Source organism: Bubalus kerabau, chromosome 12 (assembly GCF_029407905.1).
Source record: "Bubalus kerabau isolate K-KA32 ecotype Philippines breed swamp buffalo chromosome 12, PCC_UOA_SB_1v2, whole genome shotgun sequence".
Taxonomy (NCBI): Eukaryota; Metazoa; Chordata; class Mammalia; order Artiodactyla; family Bovidae; genus Bubalus; species Bubalus kerabau.
The window spans coordinates 26,837,014-26,856,604 of record NC_073635.1 but is presented as its reverse complement, the minus strand read 5'-3'; the positions used below and the strand labels follow the sequence as shown (position 1 = coordinate 26,856,604).

The following is a 19,591-nucleotide window of genomic DNA, read 5'->3' as shown; positions in this document are numbered from 1 at the left end:
GAGTCATATTATTTTCTGTTTGAGCTGTTCTACCAATGATGTTATTTACAATGGAAAATTACTTATTTAAGTGATGAAGTAGGACTCATACTTTGAATTTCAGTTGTAGTGATTAAAACTGATTGTGAACTGTTTATCCATTTTCTAGGTATAGTGGTTTAAAAGTGAGGAATGTGTTAACCCATGTTTGGAAGCCAATACCGAGTTATAAAATACCTGCAAGAATTTGAGATGGTGTTCTTTAGCTGATTTTTAGATTTTGTAGCTACCCCATTAGCATCCCCATTAAATATCCAATAGTAAGATTTTTCACTGCTTTTTCTTTTGACATGTAGTTTAGCCTTTATCGTGAAACAAACAAGTGAACCAAAAATGTAATAAATGATAGCTTTTGAAAACACATACAGTATTTTTAATGTGATATTTTTGACTAAGTCATCTAGGCAGAGTTGTTATAGTGATTCCATCCTATTCATAATGATTCTCAATCACCATCATCACCTTGAGTAATTCTGCCAGTGATGAAAGCTATTTGGAAGTTTTTTCATTTCTCATGGATTAATAATGTTTGTATTGGACTTTTCAATCCCATTCTGTCAAGCGGTCATTGAGAGCAATAATTAAACAAATTGCCTTTCACTAAAGGTTTAATAAATACTTATATAATGAGTAAATAATGAACAAATGTTTAATAAATGATTTCAAGAAGTATAATTCCAATCTTGAAATAATCATGGCTTCTGTATTTTATGTGTAACGAAGAGTCTGTATATTAGAAATACCATATTCCTTAGATTTGAATGATCATATATCAAGACATTAACAATTAATGTCCTATCTTCTCCAACTTAGCCGCCAACTTCTTTTTTTGAGTACATGTTACTGAATTCTATAGATGATAGAAAGCAAAACAAATCTTCCCCATGTGTTTGACTTAGGAATAATGTGTTCTGAAAAAATACCTGTTTACTGGCACAAGATATAAGTAGGATTTTGTATATCAAAGGATTAAAAATACACTGAGTAGCTCTTTTTAGAGACAGTGTTATGCATCTTTTGTTGTTAGGGCAAACTAAGGCTCAAACTTGTATTCTGTTTTAAACTATCTGTTCTTAGGTGCTGGGGCTATCTGAGGGCGTGTAGTACTAACCCAAGGCATTTACTGAGAGCTTACTGTATGCCATTAGCTGTTTATATTATCTCATTTAATCCTCTCTGCTGATAAGGGAGAGAAAAATTTCATGCCTGTTAAAGGTCACAGAGATTAAGTGGCAGATTAGGACCAGAATTACAATTCTGAAAGCCTAATTCCAGAACTCTCACTCTGAACTGCCATAATTATTAACTCTTTAAGAATCACCTTTGCAAGGTGTGGAGTGATTTTAGTAATGCAGTCTTTATCTGATAGTAATATGAATTAAAGTAAGATAGAATATATAAAATATCTATCACAAGGAGCCTCTGGTACATAGTAAGCATTATTGAGTTTTATTTCCTCAGAGAATAGTAGGTAGTCTATTTGATGTGATGGAATTTTGTATTACTAAAATGTATTTTAATGCTATTTTTAACTGACAAATTTTATAAACTAAAAACCAACCACAAGTGATCATGTAAATGAATTCTTGTAATTATATAAATATTTTTATCAGAAAAGTGTTCTTTCTGTTTCTAGTTATAATACAGGTTGTTTAATAGACTGATCGAATATAAGCTATAAAAAATTCAGCAAATCCCATAAAACATTTGTGTCAATGATCTTATAATTAAGAATACTCTTGTAAGGTGAATATTTATGACTCGTTTCTTCAGTGGGTGTAAATCGATTTTTTTCCCTAAAAAATATCTGGCTAGCCAAAGATATTCCAGTAATTTTCTTGAATTTTATAGCCCCTTTAATAATTAAATTTTCATTTTGAAGTTCTGATTAACATCATGGTCATATATCAACTAACAAAATTACCTGAAAATTTTAGCATTTCAATGTCTTAACAACCTAAATTTCCACTTACACTTCAAAGTGATATAAAAATTCTTTGACCATGTTTTCTTGTTTTTAGTTCAGGGAAAAGTGCCTATTATACATATAATATCAAATATTTCTACATATGTTTCACTGGAACTGATAGGCTAAAGAAGTTAAATCAGTTCTTGTGTGTAATGGTTCTGTCCCTTATGGAGGTTGTTGTTTGTATATGTAGAATATGATTATTATCATTTTGGTTTCCAGAAGTATTTAAACATTTAAGACTCTGTATCTGTAGAATTATTTTCTGTATATTTCTTAGGAATATATATACCTTTCACTTCTTTATATGCATATTTGCTATTTTGGCTTTTTTTTTTTTTAAGTTTATAAAATTGGTAATGAAAGTGTTCTTTGAAGCAAAACAGACTCAGAAAATATATTTGATGTATGTATACCACTATTATTGGAGAAGGAAATGGCAACCCACTCCAGTGTTCTTGCTTGGAGAATCCCAGGGACGGGGGAGCCTGGTGGGCTGCCGTCTTTGGGGTCGCACAGAGTCGGACACGACTGAAGTGACTTAGCAGTAGCAGCGTACCACTACTGGGGCTTCCCATGTGGCTCAGTAGTAAAGAACGTACCTGACAGTGCTGGAGTTCAATACTTGGGTTGGGAAGATCCTCCAGAGAAGGAGGTGGCAACCCACTCCAGTATTCTTGCCTGGGAAATCCCATGATCAGAGGAGCCTGGTGGGCTATAGTCCACGAGGTTGCAAAAGAGTCAGACATGACTCAGTGACTATAAACAATAGCAACAACAGCACACACACCCCTATTACTACTAAAGGAGGAAAACCAAATAATAATTTGTTTAGTGAGATTTAAGTAGAGTAAAATGGAATTTACATTGAATTTATTGTAGAAATTAATCTGTAAATAAAAATTAAAATACAGTATTCTGCCTGAAACATAGGGAAAATATAGTGTAATGTTCAAATAACCTTTTCTTTGTCAGCAAAGTTTTTTTACTCAGTGGATCCTTTACAGAAAATACCTGGTAATACAGTTTGTAGTAATCTAACAGTTTAATGGGTTTGTCAGCTATCAACAAGAAAGGACATTTTGTTTCTTTCAGACTTACGATGTCTGATTACATTGACTTTTCAAATAAGCTTTTTTTCTATAGCCCATTTTAAAGTATTTTCCATAAATGGTCGCTTTTCTACAATAATTCCTTCATAAAAAGTTTCCTTTACATTTACTGAAACTTGTTTTTAGTGCTCTGTTATTTTGTGCTGTTTTAATTTACAACACGTAATTTTGCTTTGTGAATTTTTCCTGCCATAAAGGAAGGCTTCTGCTTTATATTTGACCAGAAACAAACAAACAAAGGCATTGTTTTGGCAAAGGAATGAAATACAAATTATTAATTTCAGGAATTTTGACAACCAGTCACATCTTCATGCATTTGTTGCCTCAATTTTCCTCTAGTTTGCATATCCACATTCTTTGTTCTTCAACATTTTAATAATATTTTGTAATTGAAGATGTTATTTTATGCATGGAATAGCATTCATTTCTTTTAGTTTTTCTATGTCTTTACATTGCTTCTGAAATAAGGTAAATTGTTTCATTCAGTTTGATATTATGATACTCATACAGTCTAAAACTAGCGTAAGTATCACTAGCTTTTCTGAGAAAAATTACCATATGCCTGAATATTCACAGTTCATACTCAGAAGCACAGAATATTTCTGGTGGAAACTGTGTATTAAACTCCCAAGTGTTTCTGCTCTCTTCCTGTTCCCTCCTATGGATATGTTGACCTTAGGTGCAATAAGTGAAATCTTTAATAAAATAATTAATAAGGTATCATTCTAATTAATTTAGTATTGTAATTTTATGGACTTTTATTTTATTTTGTTTCTGGATTCATGGTCTTAATACCTGGATGGAAAACACCCAGAGGTTTTTCTCTAGCATCCTTATATTTAGGCTCATATACCCCAAACCATGAGGAAATTATCTCAGACTGAGCCTCCTCCAAATAAAAGCTCATAACCTGTTCTTCATTTTCTGTTACTTTTGACATTCTTTTTTTTAAAATGGATTTTTATTTTTGTTATTTTTCAGAAACATTTAGATTTATAATAAAATTGAAAGGAAGTAGCAGAAATGATCTTCATATACTCCCTTTCTTCACAAATACATACCCTCCCTATTATCGGTGTCAGTCACCAAAATTTTAACATCTTTTTTAAAAGGATGAATATATTTTGATAGATCATAATCACTTGAACTCCATATTTAAGACCTCATCTTGGTGTCACACATTTTATAAGTTTGAAAAAAGTATAATGGCGTATAGCCATATTATAATATCATAACAAGTATGTTCACTTCCCTAAATTTATTTTTTGTTTTACCCTGTAGATTGTCCCCAGGCAACTACTGATCTTTTTATGGTCTTCATAATTTTGCCTTTTCCAGAATCATATAATTGAAATGATATAGTGTGCAACTATTTCAGATTATCCTGTTTCATTTAGTAATATGCAGTGAAAGTGCCTCCGTGTCTTTTCATGGTTTGATAGCTCATTTCCTTTTAGCACTAAATATAGTCTAAATGTATCACAGTTTATTTTTCCATTCATCTGCTGAAGGCCATCTTTGTTGCTTCTGAGTCTTTGCAATTAAAAATAAAGCTTCTATAAATATCCATGTGCATGTTTTTGTGTATATATACGTTTTCAACACCTTTGGGTAGATACAAAGGATCATGATTGCTGGATTATCTGGTAGAAGTATGTTTAGTCCCATAAAAAACCTCCAAACTCTTCCAAAATGTCTCTACCATTTTCATTCCTACCAGCAATGAATGAACTAATAGATTCCTAGTTCCTGGAGGGTTTTTTTTTTTCAATCAGTTATTTCAAATGTTTAAAATAGATAATCATGCTATTTGTGAACAAAACAGTTTTGTATTTTCTTTCCTGATTTGTATATGTTTTATTTCCTTTTCTTGTCTTATCACATTAGCAGAGACTTCCAGTGTAGTGTTGATAAGGAATGGTGAGAGGGGACATCCTTACTTTCTTTTTGATCTTAGTGGGAAAATTGAATTTTTCATCATTAAATATGACATAACCTGTAGGTTTTTTATAGTCTTTATCAAGTTGAGAAAGTTTCCCTTTATTCCTAGTTCCCTGAGAGTTTTTATCATGAATGGCTGTTCGATTGGGTCCAGTGCTTTTCCTACCTCTATAGACATGAACTTGAGAATTTTCTGTAGCATATTGCTGTATGGATAATTGTTGTTGGTGTCGTTTGGTCGCTAAGCCGTGTCTGACTCTTGTGACCCTGTGGACTGTAGCACACCAGGCTCCTCTGTCATGGGATTTCCCTTACAAAGATACTGGAGTGAGTTGCCATTTTCTTCTCCAGAGGATCTTCCCGACCCAGGTATCGAACTTGAGTTTCCTGTGTTGGCAGGCATGTCCTTTACCACTGAGCCATCAGGGATGCTTTGTAATGGGTGTTGGATGACATAAAATGATTTTTGAATCTTGAGCCAGTCTTGCATACTTTGAATAAATCTCATTTGGTTATAGTGTATAATTCTTTTATCTTGTTTAAATTCAATTTGGTCAGGTTTTGTTGAGAATTTTCACCTATTTGTTCATGGGAGATAGTGGTCTAGAATGTACTTATTATGACTGTCTAGTTTTGATTTGAGTGATAGTTTTTCCTAACTCATTCTAGTTTTTCATATAATGAGTTAGGAAAATAGTTCCTCTGCTTCCATGCTCTGAAAAATCTGTAGAGAACTAACTGGTATAATTTCTTCCTTAAATGTTATGTAGAATTCACCAATGAACCCATCTGGGATTGGTGATTTCTGCTTATTAATTGTTGATTCAGTTTTTTTAATAGATGTAGATATGTTCAAAATGTTTGTTTATTCTTGTGTGACTTTTGGCAGAATGGTTCTGAATTTCATTTAGGTTTTCAAGTCTGTCAGCATAGAATTGCTCACACTTTCTTTTTTTTCATGAGATGTGTGGCTATGTTTCTTCTTTTATTTCTAATACTAGTATTCCTGTCTTGTTCTTTTTTTATTCCTGTTAGTTTGACCAGAGGCTTATCAATTTTATTGATCTTTTTAAAGAATCAGCTCTTGCTTTAGTTGATTTCCTATTTTCAATTTCTTTGATTTATACTCTGATTCTTATTATTTATTTTTACTGTTTACTTTGAATTGAATTTACTCTCTGTATTTGTAGCTTATTAAATTAGAAATTTATATTATTGATTTTAGGGGTTTTTTTTAATATATTTTTAAAAATTACCTCATTACAGAGGTCTGAATACCCCTGTTTCAACATGCAAAAGTGTGGTTTTCCTTCCATTCCACCAAGAAATTCTCTGTGACACCAGCTGAGTATTGTATAATTTAACTCCGTTCTGACACTCAAATTTGGCATAGCATCAGATCCCACAGGTTAAGGGCTCAGTCTCACAGGACTTGCTTTCTTCACTTTATTTGCCCGTTGCAAGTCCAGATTATCACCTGTGCTTCTCACCAGCTGACTGTACATTGTAGGTTCTGATAGCCTCCTCCTTGGACTTCAGATGCTAATTACAAGTCCAAATCCTTACTAGTACTTCTGATTGGCTATAAACTGGAAGTTCAACCTCCCATCCTTGGATTCTGTTACTTTGCTAGAGTGGTTCACAGAGCTTAGGGAAACATTTTATTTACTGGACTTTATAAATTCCTTTATAAAAGGATGATAAAGGATACAGATGGACATCCAAATGGAAGAGATGCACAGGGCAAGCTATGAGAAAAGGACACAGAGCATTCATTCCCTCTCCAGATGTGCCAGACCTTTTAGCACCTTCTTTTATTCACATACCTGGAATCTCTCCCAGCCTTGTTCTTTTCTTTTTTTTTTAATGGTAGCTTCATTATATAGGCATCACTGATTAAATCATTGACTACTGGTGATTGAACTCACTGTCCAGCTCTTCTCCCCTCCCTGGAAGTAAATGGGTGGGAGGAGGGAGGGACTGGACTGAAAGTTCCAAACCTCTGATTATATGGTTGGCTATGTTGGCAACTCAGAGAAGGCAATGGCACCCCACTCCAGTACTCTTGCCTGGAAAATCCCATGGATGGAGAAGCCTAGTAGGCTGGAGTCCATGAGGTCTCTAAGAGTCGGACACGACTGAGTGACTTCACTTTCCCTTTTCACTTTCATGCATTGGAGAAGGAAATGGCAACCCACTCCAGTGTTCTTGCCTGGAGAATCCCAGGGATGGGGGAGCCTGGTGAGCTGCCGTCTATGGGGTCACACAGAGTCAGACATGACTGAAGCAACTTAACAGCAGCAGCAGGGGCATGTTGGCAACTAGCTTTCATCCTTAAGCAAATTCTAAAGATCACTTCACTAACATGACAAAAGACACCTTTATTGCTCCCCTCCCTTAAGAAATTTAAAGGGAGCTTTGTGTCAGAGCTCTGTGCCAGAAATGGGGGCCAAGAACAAATAGATATTTTTTATTAAAATCACAGTATCACAGCATTCAATGTTATAAATTTCCCAGGAATCATTGCTTTCATTTTATTCCACAAATTTTGATAAAGTCATATTTTCATTTTCATTTCTTCATTCAAAATATTTTTACTATCTCTCAAGGTTTCTTCTTTGACTCATGTTTTATTTAGAAGTGTATTGTTTAACGTTCACATTATGGGATTTTCTATTTATCTTTCTGTCTAAAGTCTTTCTGGTTTCTAGTTAATTTCATTGTGATCTGAGAGTAGATTGTGTAATATCCATTATTTTTAACTTATTAGATGTGTTTTGTTTCCCAGAATGCAGTCTATCTTAGTGAATGTTCTATGTGAGCTTGAGAGAAATGTTTATTCTGCTGTGGTTGAATGAAGTAGTATATAGTTGTCAGTTATCTCCAGCTGTTTGTTTATTGTTGTGTTCAACTAAGTCATAACCGGTTTTCTAACCACTAGTTGTCCATTTCTGAGATAGGGATGTTGAAATCTCCAACTATGATAATGATTTCATCTATTTCTCCTTATTGTATCAGTTTTGTTTTACATAGTTTTAAACTCTGTTGTTAGGTATATACACTTTAGATGTTGTCTTCTTAGAAAATTGACTCCATTATCGTTGGGTAATGCTGTTCGTAATCTCTGATACTTTCCTTCCCCTGAAGTCTTTTCTGTCTAAAACTAAAATAGGTACTCTTAGTTTTGTTTGTTTGGTTTTTATCAAAGGTGCAAAATCAACCCTATAGGAGGAAGGATAGTTGTATGCTAAAAATGAATCTTGACTACAACCTCACACCTTAATAAAATCTAACTCAAATATCAACTGTAAATGTAAAATATAAAACTGTAGGATTTTTTGAGAAAACATAGGAGAAAATCTTTGTGATCTAGGCTAGGCAAAGTCATTTCAGACATGACCCAAAAGTGTGATATATACAAAAAAAGACTGGCAAATTTGATACTGGCTTCATCCAAGTTAAAATATTCTACTCAACAAAAGAAACAATGAGAAGACCTTTTACAGATTGGAGGAAGATGATAGAAAATCACTTATTTGACAAAGGATGTATATCAAGACTACTAACTCTTGAACACTACTAGTAAGAAAGCATAAAATCCAGTTTTAAAAAATGGACAAAAGATTTGAGCAGATACTTCACCAAAGAAGGTGTAAGGATGTCAAAATAGCACATGAAAAAATGTTTAACATTCTTATCAGATATATTTAAAAGGCTCTGAGATGTAGCTGAACATTTTTAGAAGGGCTAAAAAAAAATGAAATATGCATGATGCCAAGTACTAGCAAGGATGAAGAGCAACTGGAACATATTACTGGTGGGATTGGCAAATGGTACAGCCATTCTGACAATTAGCAGTTTGTTATAAAGTTAAACATGTACTTATATAACAACTTTCAACTCCTGGATTTGTATTTGTGAGAAAATGAGTGAAAAGTGTTTACACAAAAACCTTTATGTGAATGTTTATAGTAGTCCGACTGTTCATAATTGCCATAATCTTGGTACAATTTGGGCTTCCCAGGTGGCACTAGTGGTCAAGAACCCGCCTGCAAATTCAGGGGACATAAAAGACACGGGTTTGATCCCTGGGTTGTGTCAGGAAGTTCCCCTGGAGGAGTGCCTGGCAACCCACTCCATTATTCTTGCCTGGAGAATCTCATGGACAGAAGCCTGCCAGGGTATGGTCCATATGATCGGAAAGAGTCAGACACAACTTAAGCGACTTAGCATGCACAGGTACAATTCAGATGTGCCCTTTAGATAGTCTGTTCATTCAAGGGAATACTCTTCATCAATTAAAAGTTAAGAAAAAAAAAAGAGACTTCTGATACATGCAACTATTTGGATGATTCTCAGACAATATATTTTGGTCAAGAAGTACATATTAAGATTACATACAGTATGATTCTATATATATAATATTTCTTGAAAAGTCAAAACTATATCGCTATCAGAGACAAGTAGCTATCCAAGGTTGTTTTGGCTGTTGGGAGAATGTGACTGTAAAGGTCTAAGGATAAATGAGTTTTTTGTGTGTGATCGAACTTGTTTTTATCTTGATTGTGATGGAGTTACAGTAACATGTTATATACACACACAAACACACAGAAAAGAAGTAAAGGAGTTGATTTAACTAAGATCATTTAAAAATGAAATAAATTATGAAAAGGATAGAAAATTCTTGAACATATGTGAAGCTTAACTATCAAATAATTATTTCACCTTTCTGTGTAGCTAGCTGTTTTAATATTGATTTTATTTTATTGCGGTTTCAGCACTTACAAGGTATGTTTTTAATCCTACCTCTGTAAAATAGGCTGGGGCTTGGCTGAAAGTAGAGCCAGCATCAGGAGAAGAACCTGGCTATTCGGCCTCCCTGCTTTGCATGTTTTGCTCTTGAAAGGCGTTAGCATGTGAATATATAGTTAAGATCACCTATTTGTCCTTATAATTTATCTCTATTTTTCCTTTGAAGCTTTGAAGTTCTTAGGTATTAGGGAGTTTCATCATTAAATTTCTAAATTTCGCATGTATTCATGGATTACATATATAGTGGTGGTCCCACTTGTAACATGCCCAGAAAGCTTTTGTAAAGATCCTAGGACATTTAGAGCATTGTGAACATCCTTTGGCTGAAATTAAATTACACATAGGCTTTAAGCATTATCTTTTTTTACATTGGAACCTTTTAATAAATACCTATTAATTGTTTATAGAGAACTGTGAACAGAGATGATCAAAAGGCTGTTTGGTTGTCATACTGTGTACATTCTGGTAAATGCTATAAACTTACACATAATGATGCCATAAGAGGTTTGGAATTTATTCCTTTACATGTACAAATTTTAAAATTTCATTTTCTTCATAAGACAAACTTTGAAAGATTTCAGTTGCAGTTTTACAAATGTCTATTTTTTTGCTCTAATATATCTTGTCAGAAACAAAATAGGCTGATGAAACATAAAATTAAAATCTGTTACCAGAGCAAGAAAGGCAAAAATGTGTAATAGCCTGACTAATATTTAGTAGGGCCTTTAAATAATGTTCCCTGACAGCCAAGACAGTGATAGCAATACAGTCCTGAAGCTGAAAGAAAAGGTAGAAATTACTGAGGAGAGATTCCATGGCTTAGGGCCTAAGGATTTCATGTGCTCCCCAGTGTACTTCATCTGTCCTCACATTTTGCTGTCCCACATTTCACTGTTTTCCTTATTTGACTTTGAAGATAAATGTATTTTACTTATTTCAGCATGTATCTCCATTTGATGTCTGAATTGATGAATGACAATTTGTGTATCAGGGTTTATTGCCTAAGTAGCCAGTTAGGTAGCGGTCTTTTGAGATAGCATCTTCAGGTACATTTGGTCCAAAAGTGACTGCTAAAAGTACCTGGAGTTAGAAGCTTTTGGTTTAGACCTTTCTAATTTTGAACTGTGAATGTATTTAACTCCTCTAACTTGTGGGATGTTTTTTGTATGTATCACTGGAAATTAATTATGTTGAGTGTGAAATTATTTTGGGTATGGACTTGAGTTGATTTCTTTTACAGTTTTATTCCTACTAGGATCGCTTTCATCTTGGAAGAGTTTTGTAGTGAAAGAAGTAGCATAGAAACTATGTTTTAGATATTTTATATATGTATTAATCTTTTGCAAGATTTCAGTGTTTCTCAGTAGTAGATTGGGCTACCCAAAAGATGAAAGCATATGAAAAAGTCAAAAGATTTTCCTCTGTTACAGGTACCTTAAATCTTGTTAGAATGTAATCTATTTCTGAATTTATTCTGACAGTTATTTTGCCTGTTAGGTTTCTTAAGAGATTAAAAGCACCCTTAAGTAAGTGGAGAGGGTGTTGAATTTCAGGGGGAACCTTCAGATTTTTACATTATTAATTCCATTCTTCTTAATGCATTTAAAAAGCCCATCTGGCTGAGGTAATTTCATTGTTTCAGTACAACATAAATTGAGAAGCCAGTTTCCTGTACCCAAAGAACTGTCTTTGAATTGAACTTAGGTTATATATTCAATCTTACTCATTTCAGATATTTTAGGTCTATCTTTATGATATATTGTATATTTAAATAGTAAAATTCCTTCAAGATAATAAGAATTGAAATCACATTACATGGATTATCTACATTAGTTATTTTTTAAAAAATAGTGAAGAAATTGAAATGGATTGTTATATTAAAATAAAGTCAAGATCTATATTGACATAAATTTTAATGACTCCTAAAGGTAGTACATATTTTTTCATTAGTAACAAAAATGAGTCATGTTTATACATAGTTATTAATTATGATCAGTTATTTATGGGGCAAGACTATTGTGGTTATTCTTAATAATGTAGACCAGTAAAGAGATTATTAATATGCTAAGTCATAGAGGTATTATCATATTATTTCCTTCATTTTTGCTTAAGGTCTAGCCCTTTATTAATATATTTGAAATAAATATTTCTTAATTAAAATTCATTAAGAATCCAAAGATGGTAATTATTTTGAAGAAATAACCCTGTAGGTTATTAGTGTCATTTTCCTTAAAAGAAGAAGACAGTATTAAAAACCCTTAACCATTCCTGAAGTAGAATCACTACTTACAGAACATGTTATAGTACTATCTGTTGAAAAGTTTAGCAATTTGACTTTCTGAGGTAAAAATCAGTTTACTTTTTCTCTATCAAATAAAATATTCCTGTGAAAATCTGTTTCTGGGTATTGCTATACTTTTCAAAAGAATGTTCTGTCTTGTGTATACTAGTTTTGGCTGACACAAATACTTGCTTTTTGGTTTATCCTAAATATTTAGATCCTCTACAGATGAACTGATGTGTCTAGACAGGAAGTGGTATGTAGGAGATATAGGAATGGGCTGAAGTATCCTTTATATTTGCCTTTGTATCTAGGGGAGTTGGAAATAGGCAAGAATGGAGAGAAATTTTGTATGGCAGTACACAGAATTTTGCAAGTTTATTGTGAGCCCTGAAGCAATCCGATGCATTTTAGTTACTGGTAAGTTTGTTAAATTATGTTTGAAAATGTACCTCTTCGAAGATGGCCATCTATTTACTAATAAGTCCACCATGTCAAATATACCTATTTTAAAGATATTTTTGAAAAGATGTAGTATTGCTATTGCATTGGGTTTTAGGTATAAATTAAAAATACTTTTGTTAGTGAATGCGTTTTACTTTTCAGTTGTTGTCATAGTTAAAATTGAAGTAAAATTAACATTATATGGCTAGTCTTTGTTAATATTTTGGAATAATAAAATTAATATTTCTGATTTTGTAAGGGAACTCCACCATGTTTAGAAGTCTTAATTAATTCATTAGTTGTTTGAGAAAGAGTGTTCCTTTTGACATAAACGAATAAGAACGTCTAGGGCATCTTTGTCATTTTGTATAGTTTCATATAGGAGCGTGATTTATTGTAAGAAATACTTACTTTGCATTTTATTTCATGGACCATAGGAACCATGGTGAGGCATTTCTAGTCTTTCTTTTTGGCAGTGCTGATGTTTAGGAATTTTAGTTGTTCTTTCCCACTAAATCACTAACTCATGTGTAGGTAAGAATTCCATGAACAGGTCAGGAAATTGTATAATTTCTATGCAATAGTTTTCTTTATTTTTTTTTCAGATACTTAGGCAGACCTATTATGTGTGCTAGTGCTTAAGCAATTATTCGTGAAGTGGCTTTGACTATTGATAAAATTCATGTAAAATGGACTAGATTGCTTATAGGTGTTCTTTACAGAAACATTAAAAAAATAAATAAATAAAATCCCAGGGGATGCCTTGCTATTTGTGTTCTTCTTACAAATATCTATCTTTGACTTTAGGACAAAGTACAAGAATATCAGTGATTTGCAGTACTAGTTTACTATTTTCTTTTATGTGGTTTAAAGACAGAGGGCCAGTTAATATAATTGAATTTAATTTCTTGAAACAAAGTATTTTATTTAAAATATTTACTGTATACTATCTAGCTTATATCAGGCTTTCCATTAAACTATCAATTTTTATAGTGATAATAATGATGCTAATTTTCTATTGACTCTTTTTATGAGAATATTTCTGATTTGAACAAAAATAGCCGCATTATCAGAGAAATGTGGTGTTAATCCTATAGAAACCTGAAGAACTAGAGCAACTTTAGAAAATAGAATAACTTTAGTTCCTTTTGAGTCTTCACATTTTCCTCGTTATCAAATTTTCTTAATTTCATGTAGAAATGAGTAATTGTGAATCTAAAATATATTTAGAAATTTATATGAATCTAAATATACAATTTGGGCTATACTATAAACCAGTGTAAGTGAATATTATTTTAATTATTGATAAAGTTTGGCTTGGAGTTATTTATTATTATAAACTACAACAAAGATATATTATGAAGAGTATATATTTTCTTGATTAGGAATGCTGCCATGTATCAATGCTGCTGATTTGAAAATTGTGTAATTTTGTGAAGTAATACATTAACAAAGCTTAATGTAATGCAATCATTTATTTTTCTTTTGTTTCTTCCTTCATTCCACAGACATACCAAGTACATTATCTTTGTCTGGCACATATCTTTTTGTGCTTTTATGTATTTGTGTATACATTGTGTAATCAGTTGTCACTTTTTATTTCAGTATGACATAAATCATCTTATTTTCTTTGCTCTCATGAATTTTCCTGAGGGCATATATGGGACATAAGTAATATGTTGCATATTTCTCTAGATATTTTAATATATGTATGTGTGTGTATGTATATATATAAGTTGTTTTTGAAAAATAGGTCTAAATGAAAAGTTTATTAAAAAAAAAAAAAAAGGTGACCAAAATAATATTGTTAAAATATTTTAAATTTTCTAAGAGAGCATGGGCTTCAAAAGAATATTATGGTAGTTTTTATTATGGAGAAGTATGTTTCTTATGTAAGATTTACTTCAGGGAATATATATGTATAAAGATAAACTTAGATATTTTACCTTGAAATGTAAAATAACTCCATAGTTATGTTTCTATATAATGTTTAATTTTAAAGATATAAAACCTTATTTTTTTCATTCTTGTGAGAAATATTCTTACCTAAGATAACAGCAAAATAGATTAAAATTGAATATGATTGTTACCTTTTAGATTAATAAAATTGTGTTTATGATCAATATTTGATGGTGACATAATGGAATTATCTGTACTTTACATGCAGTGCTACTCTTTTGGCATTCCTGGTTGAGCTACTTAAAAGTTCAGTAGCCATGCAAGAACAGATGCTGGGTGGAAAAGGCTTTTTAGTCATTGGCTACTTACTTGAAAAGGTAAGTGAAATGTTATTGATGGCTTTATACAGATGGGCCACTGACAGTCACTCATTATACTTTTTTTCTGTAGTCTCCCCTTTACATTGACTGCAGAGGTCATATATTTGGTTAATTCACAAATATTTTTAAGTTTTGTACTTGAATGTATGTATAGACACTAAATTGGGTGTTAGAAAATCTACATAATAAAGAAATTCTGAGTAAAAATAGAAACTAAAGAAAAATTATTTCATCTACTTTTCTTCAAATTTAGAAATGTTTCTCTTAATTATTTTTCTAATTGATTCTTTGCTGTCTTTTGCATTCAAACCAAGTTTCTTACACATTTTATCAATTTTAGTTTTAAGTGGATTTACTTTTTTTCTTTTTGCTTTCTTTCTCAGTTTTAAGGTAATAAACAAAAACCTATATTTGGTAGCAACAGAAACACTACTTTTTGCTTTGTCCCTGATTTTAATATATTTGAATGTTTAAAGTAGCATCTTTTTCTAATCAATACATAGTGTAAACAGTGCAAACTAGATCACTTTAATTCTTCCTATGTGTGTCATCTATGCCCTGCTTTTTTAATGACCTTTGCTTTAGTTACAACTGTACTATAATGGCAATGAGTGCTGAGTTTATGATAATGGTCTCACAGGAGTTTGATTGTACCATGTGATTTCCTTCAAACAGTAAAGTGATATTTCATAAATAAGTTTTTTTCTTTCCTTAAGAAATATCTATCACCATCATTAGTGCTCCCAAACCTCTTCTTATGAGTTAATCATTAACATTCATATGAGATTCAGATGCTTTGTAAATGGAACTATCCAAGAAAATAATAGAGGTGAGACCTGAACTAAGAGAAATAAACTTATTTTTCTCTTGAGAAATAAAATTTAGAGGCCTTTTGGAAATATTTTTTTAACCTCAGATTGATCTACATTTAAAATTCTTCTGTCTTTTCTTTGAAACAAGTACTTTTCTTTCTTGAAGGATCAGATCAGATCAGTCGCTCAGTCGTGTCCGACTCTTTGCGACCCCATGAATTGCAGCACGCCAGGCCTCCCTATCCATCACCAACTCCCAGAGTTCACTCAGACTCACGTCCGTTGAGTCAGTGATGCCATCCAGCCATCTCATTTTCTGTCATCCCCATCTCCTGCCCTCAATCCCTCCCAGCATCAGAGTCTTTTCCAATGAGTCAACTCTTCACATGAGGTGGCCAAAGTACTGGAGTTTCAGCTTTAGCATCATTCCTTCCAAAGAAATCCCAGGGCTGATCTCCTTCAGAATGGACTGGTTGGATCTCCTTGCAGTCCAAGGGACTCTCAAGAGTCTTCTCCAACACCACAGTTCAAAAGCATCAATTCTTCAGCGCTCAGCCTTCTTCACAGTCCAACTCTCACATCCATACATGACCACTGGAAAAACCATAGCCTTGACTAGACAGACCTTTGTTGGGAAAGTAATGTCTCTGCTTTTGAATATGCTATCTAGGTTGGTCATAACTTTCCTTCCAAGGAGTAAGCGTCTTTTAATTTCATGGCTGCAGTCACCATCTGTAGTGATTTTGGAGCCCCCAAAAATAAAGTCTGACATTGTTTCCAATGTTTCCCCATCTATTTCCCATGAAGTGGTGGGAAGGATAGAGGAGTAATAAATTATAAAAGAGATAATAGGCAGCATTTTTTAGTCAGATAATTTTTTCAGTAAATTTATTAATGTTTTCATTAAGTCTATTTAGTTATTTTTAATAATAGAATACTCTCTTCCTATGTCTGAAGTATTAAGAGCTGTTTACAAGACTTGTGTTAAATTATATTTTATAGAAGTTAGATATTATGAAATACCTTTGTGACACTGCTATATATGACATGATCACTATCAGGAACTACCTTTTAAATATACTTAATTGATTTACTGAGGGTTTATTAGCATAATTTTAAAGTGAGCGTTTACTTGTACACTTAAAACTTAGCTTAAAATTAGAAATATTGTGAAAAGTCTTCAAATCAAATAAAAAGAACATTAGACTAATAATAATAGCTCCATCATTTTACAGTCCTTCAGCAGTGTATGAGGTTTCTAGTCTTTTCACAGCCTTGGAAGCCTTTGTTATTATCTGACTTTTTTTAGTATTCTAGCCATCATAGTGGATGTGAAATGTTTTATCACTTTTGTATTTGCATTTCTGTGATGTCTAGATGATGTTGAGCATTTGTGTATTTTTTGAGAAATATTTATTACAAAGACCATTTTTAAAAACTGTGGTATTCCTTTTTATTACTGAATTGTAGGAAATGTTTATTCTATATGCTAATCCTTTATTAGGTATATGATTTGCAAAGATAGTCTTCTATTCTATGGATCACTTTATGTCTTAATATGCATTTTTTTTTTTATTACAAATTAAGTTGAGCATTTTTACATGTTCGTTGTCCTTTAAATTGTGCTCTTTTGCTAAATACCTATTCAGAGTATTTCCACTTTGTCATTTGAATTGTTGGTCATTTTCTTATTGATTCATGGGAATATTGTATATATCTTGGATATGAGTCCTTATTGGATATGCATCAATAATATCTCTTCCTCTGTGACTTACCTTTTCACACTCTTAATCATCAGATACTTTCTCTGCATTCAGTTCAATTCAGTTCAGTCGCTCAGTCGTGTCCGACTCTTTGCAACCCCGTGAAGCGCAGCACGCCAGGCCTCCCTGTCCACCACCAACTCGTGGAGTTCACTCAAACTCATGTCCATCAAGTCAGTGATGCCATCCAGCCATCTCATCCTCTGTCGTCCCCTTCTCCTGCCCTCAGTCTTTCCCAGCATCAGGGTCTTTTCAAATGAGTCAGCTCTTTGCATCAGGTGGCCAAAGTATTGGAGTTTCAGCTTTAGCATCAGCCCTTCTCTACATTATTTGAGATAATTATGATTTTTCTACATTTTTTTCTTAGTTTACTGAGTTACATTAGTTGATTTTCAAAATTAAATATTTTTATATTCCTGGAATCCTATGTAGTCATAGATCCATTCCCATTCTAATCCTTATGCTTCTCTTAAAATGACATATCAATGTTAAGTCTTATTTGACTTAATGATATTTTAGTGTAACATTCTTTCCTTCTTGAACTGCTTTGTTCAATTGCATTTTGTAACATTATTTCTTTGCTTTCTTCTTATCTCCTTGGCCTCCTTTAATTCTCTCCTAGTCCTTCTTCCTAAACTTCAAAGCCTGTGGTGTCCTTGTGCTTAATCCTAGAAATCTTGTCACTTTTCTGTTTACACTTTACTCTGAGCTCAGGGTTCCCTTAGCTTTCCTTTTACTGCAGACACTTACACTCAAATGTGTATCCCCAACTACCAGCCTCTCCCTTGAATCTGATTCCACTTAGATGCTTAATAAGTTTCACAGATTTAAATTATCCAAACTGTTACCTTTGATTTTCCTTTCAAATCTTTTGTCCTTTACTCTTCTCTTTCTCAGTTAGCAGTATTGCCCTTCAACAAGTAGTTCAGATAAAAAATGTTAATTCTTTTTGACTCTTTTTCACACACAGAATTCCTTCTGGCAGCATACTGTGTTGTTTTAGTATCAAAACATATACAGAATCAGTGACTGCTGCTGCTGCTAAGTCACTTCAGTCGTGTCCGACTCTGTGCGACCCCATAGACGGCCTACTAGGCTCCCCCGTCCCTGGAATTCTCCAGGCAAGAACACTGGAGTGGGTTGCCATTTCCTTCTCCAGTGCATGAAAGTGAAAAGTGAAAGTGAAGTTGCTCAGTCGTGTCTGACTCATAACGACCCCATGGACTGCAGCCTACCAGGTTCCTCCATCCATGGGATTTTCCAGGCAAGAGTACTGGAGCTACTTATTAATACTACTCTACTTGTTTCTATGCCCATTTTTATTGACACTGTCATCATCGTTCACCACTAGTTACCCGCAGTCCATTTTTTGCTTGAAGTCAGATTAGTCTTTTGAAAATGTGCCAGTCCTTCTAGTCCATCCTTCTCAAAGTAAATTCATAAGTCTCTTACCTCTGACGTATCCCTTACCACTCTCATTCTTTCTTTCTCTCTTGCAGCCACACTGACCGTACAAAGGCCTCTTTGCAGACCTTTCTCTTAAAAACTAAAATAGTAAGCATGAGCTCTTCATAGGACTTTTGCATTTTCTTTTCACATTGCTTTGGTAATTCTGTAGATATCCACATGGCTTGATTCTACACTTCATTTAGGATTTTGCTTATGACACTTTATCAGAGAAGTCTTCTCTGATAACTCTTAATAGAATAGTATTCCTTTGCTAACCATCAATGATTATTTCCCTGCTTAATTTTTATAGCACCAATCTGGCTTTTTTTTTTTTACTTTGTGTTTTCTGCTTCCTTCTGCTATAGTGTATGCCTTGGCTTCATGAAAACAGGGACAACATTTTACATGCATTATTGCTGTATCTTCTGCCTAAAAGTATGTCTTCTTTTATACGTATTTGTTGAATTGAATTAAATAAATGTAAAGGGCTTACATATTTATCTGATTACATAAAATAATTGTTGTCATTGTTCAGTCACTAAGTTGTGTCCAACTCTTTGTGACCCCATAGACCGCAGCACTGTAGGCTTCCCTGTCCTTTACTAGCTCCCAGAGTTTGCTCAAATTCATGTCCATTGACTCAGTGATGCTATCTAACCATCTCATCCTCTGCCACCCTTTTCTTCTTTT

General features: G+C 33.2%; 1 protein-coding gene across 5 annotated transcripts in view; it reads left to right on the top strand.

Moving 5' to 3' along the window:
- The window catches only part of NBEA (neurobeachin), a 661,454-nt gene that overhangs the window by 151,718 nt on the left and 490,145 nt on the right, over positions 1–19,591 (top strand). For all 5 annotated transcript variants that reach the window (XM_055542371.1, XM_055542373.1, XM_055542372.1 and 2 more), the window contains exon 11: positions 14,766–14,874. In XM_055542371.1, the coding sequence (XP_055398346.1) occupies positions 14,766–14,874 (109 nt within the window). The remainder of the gene's footprint in view (positions 1–14,765; positions 14,875–19,591) is intronic.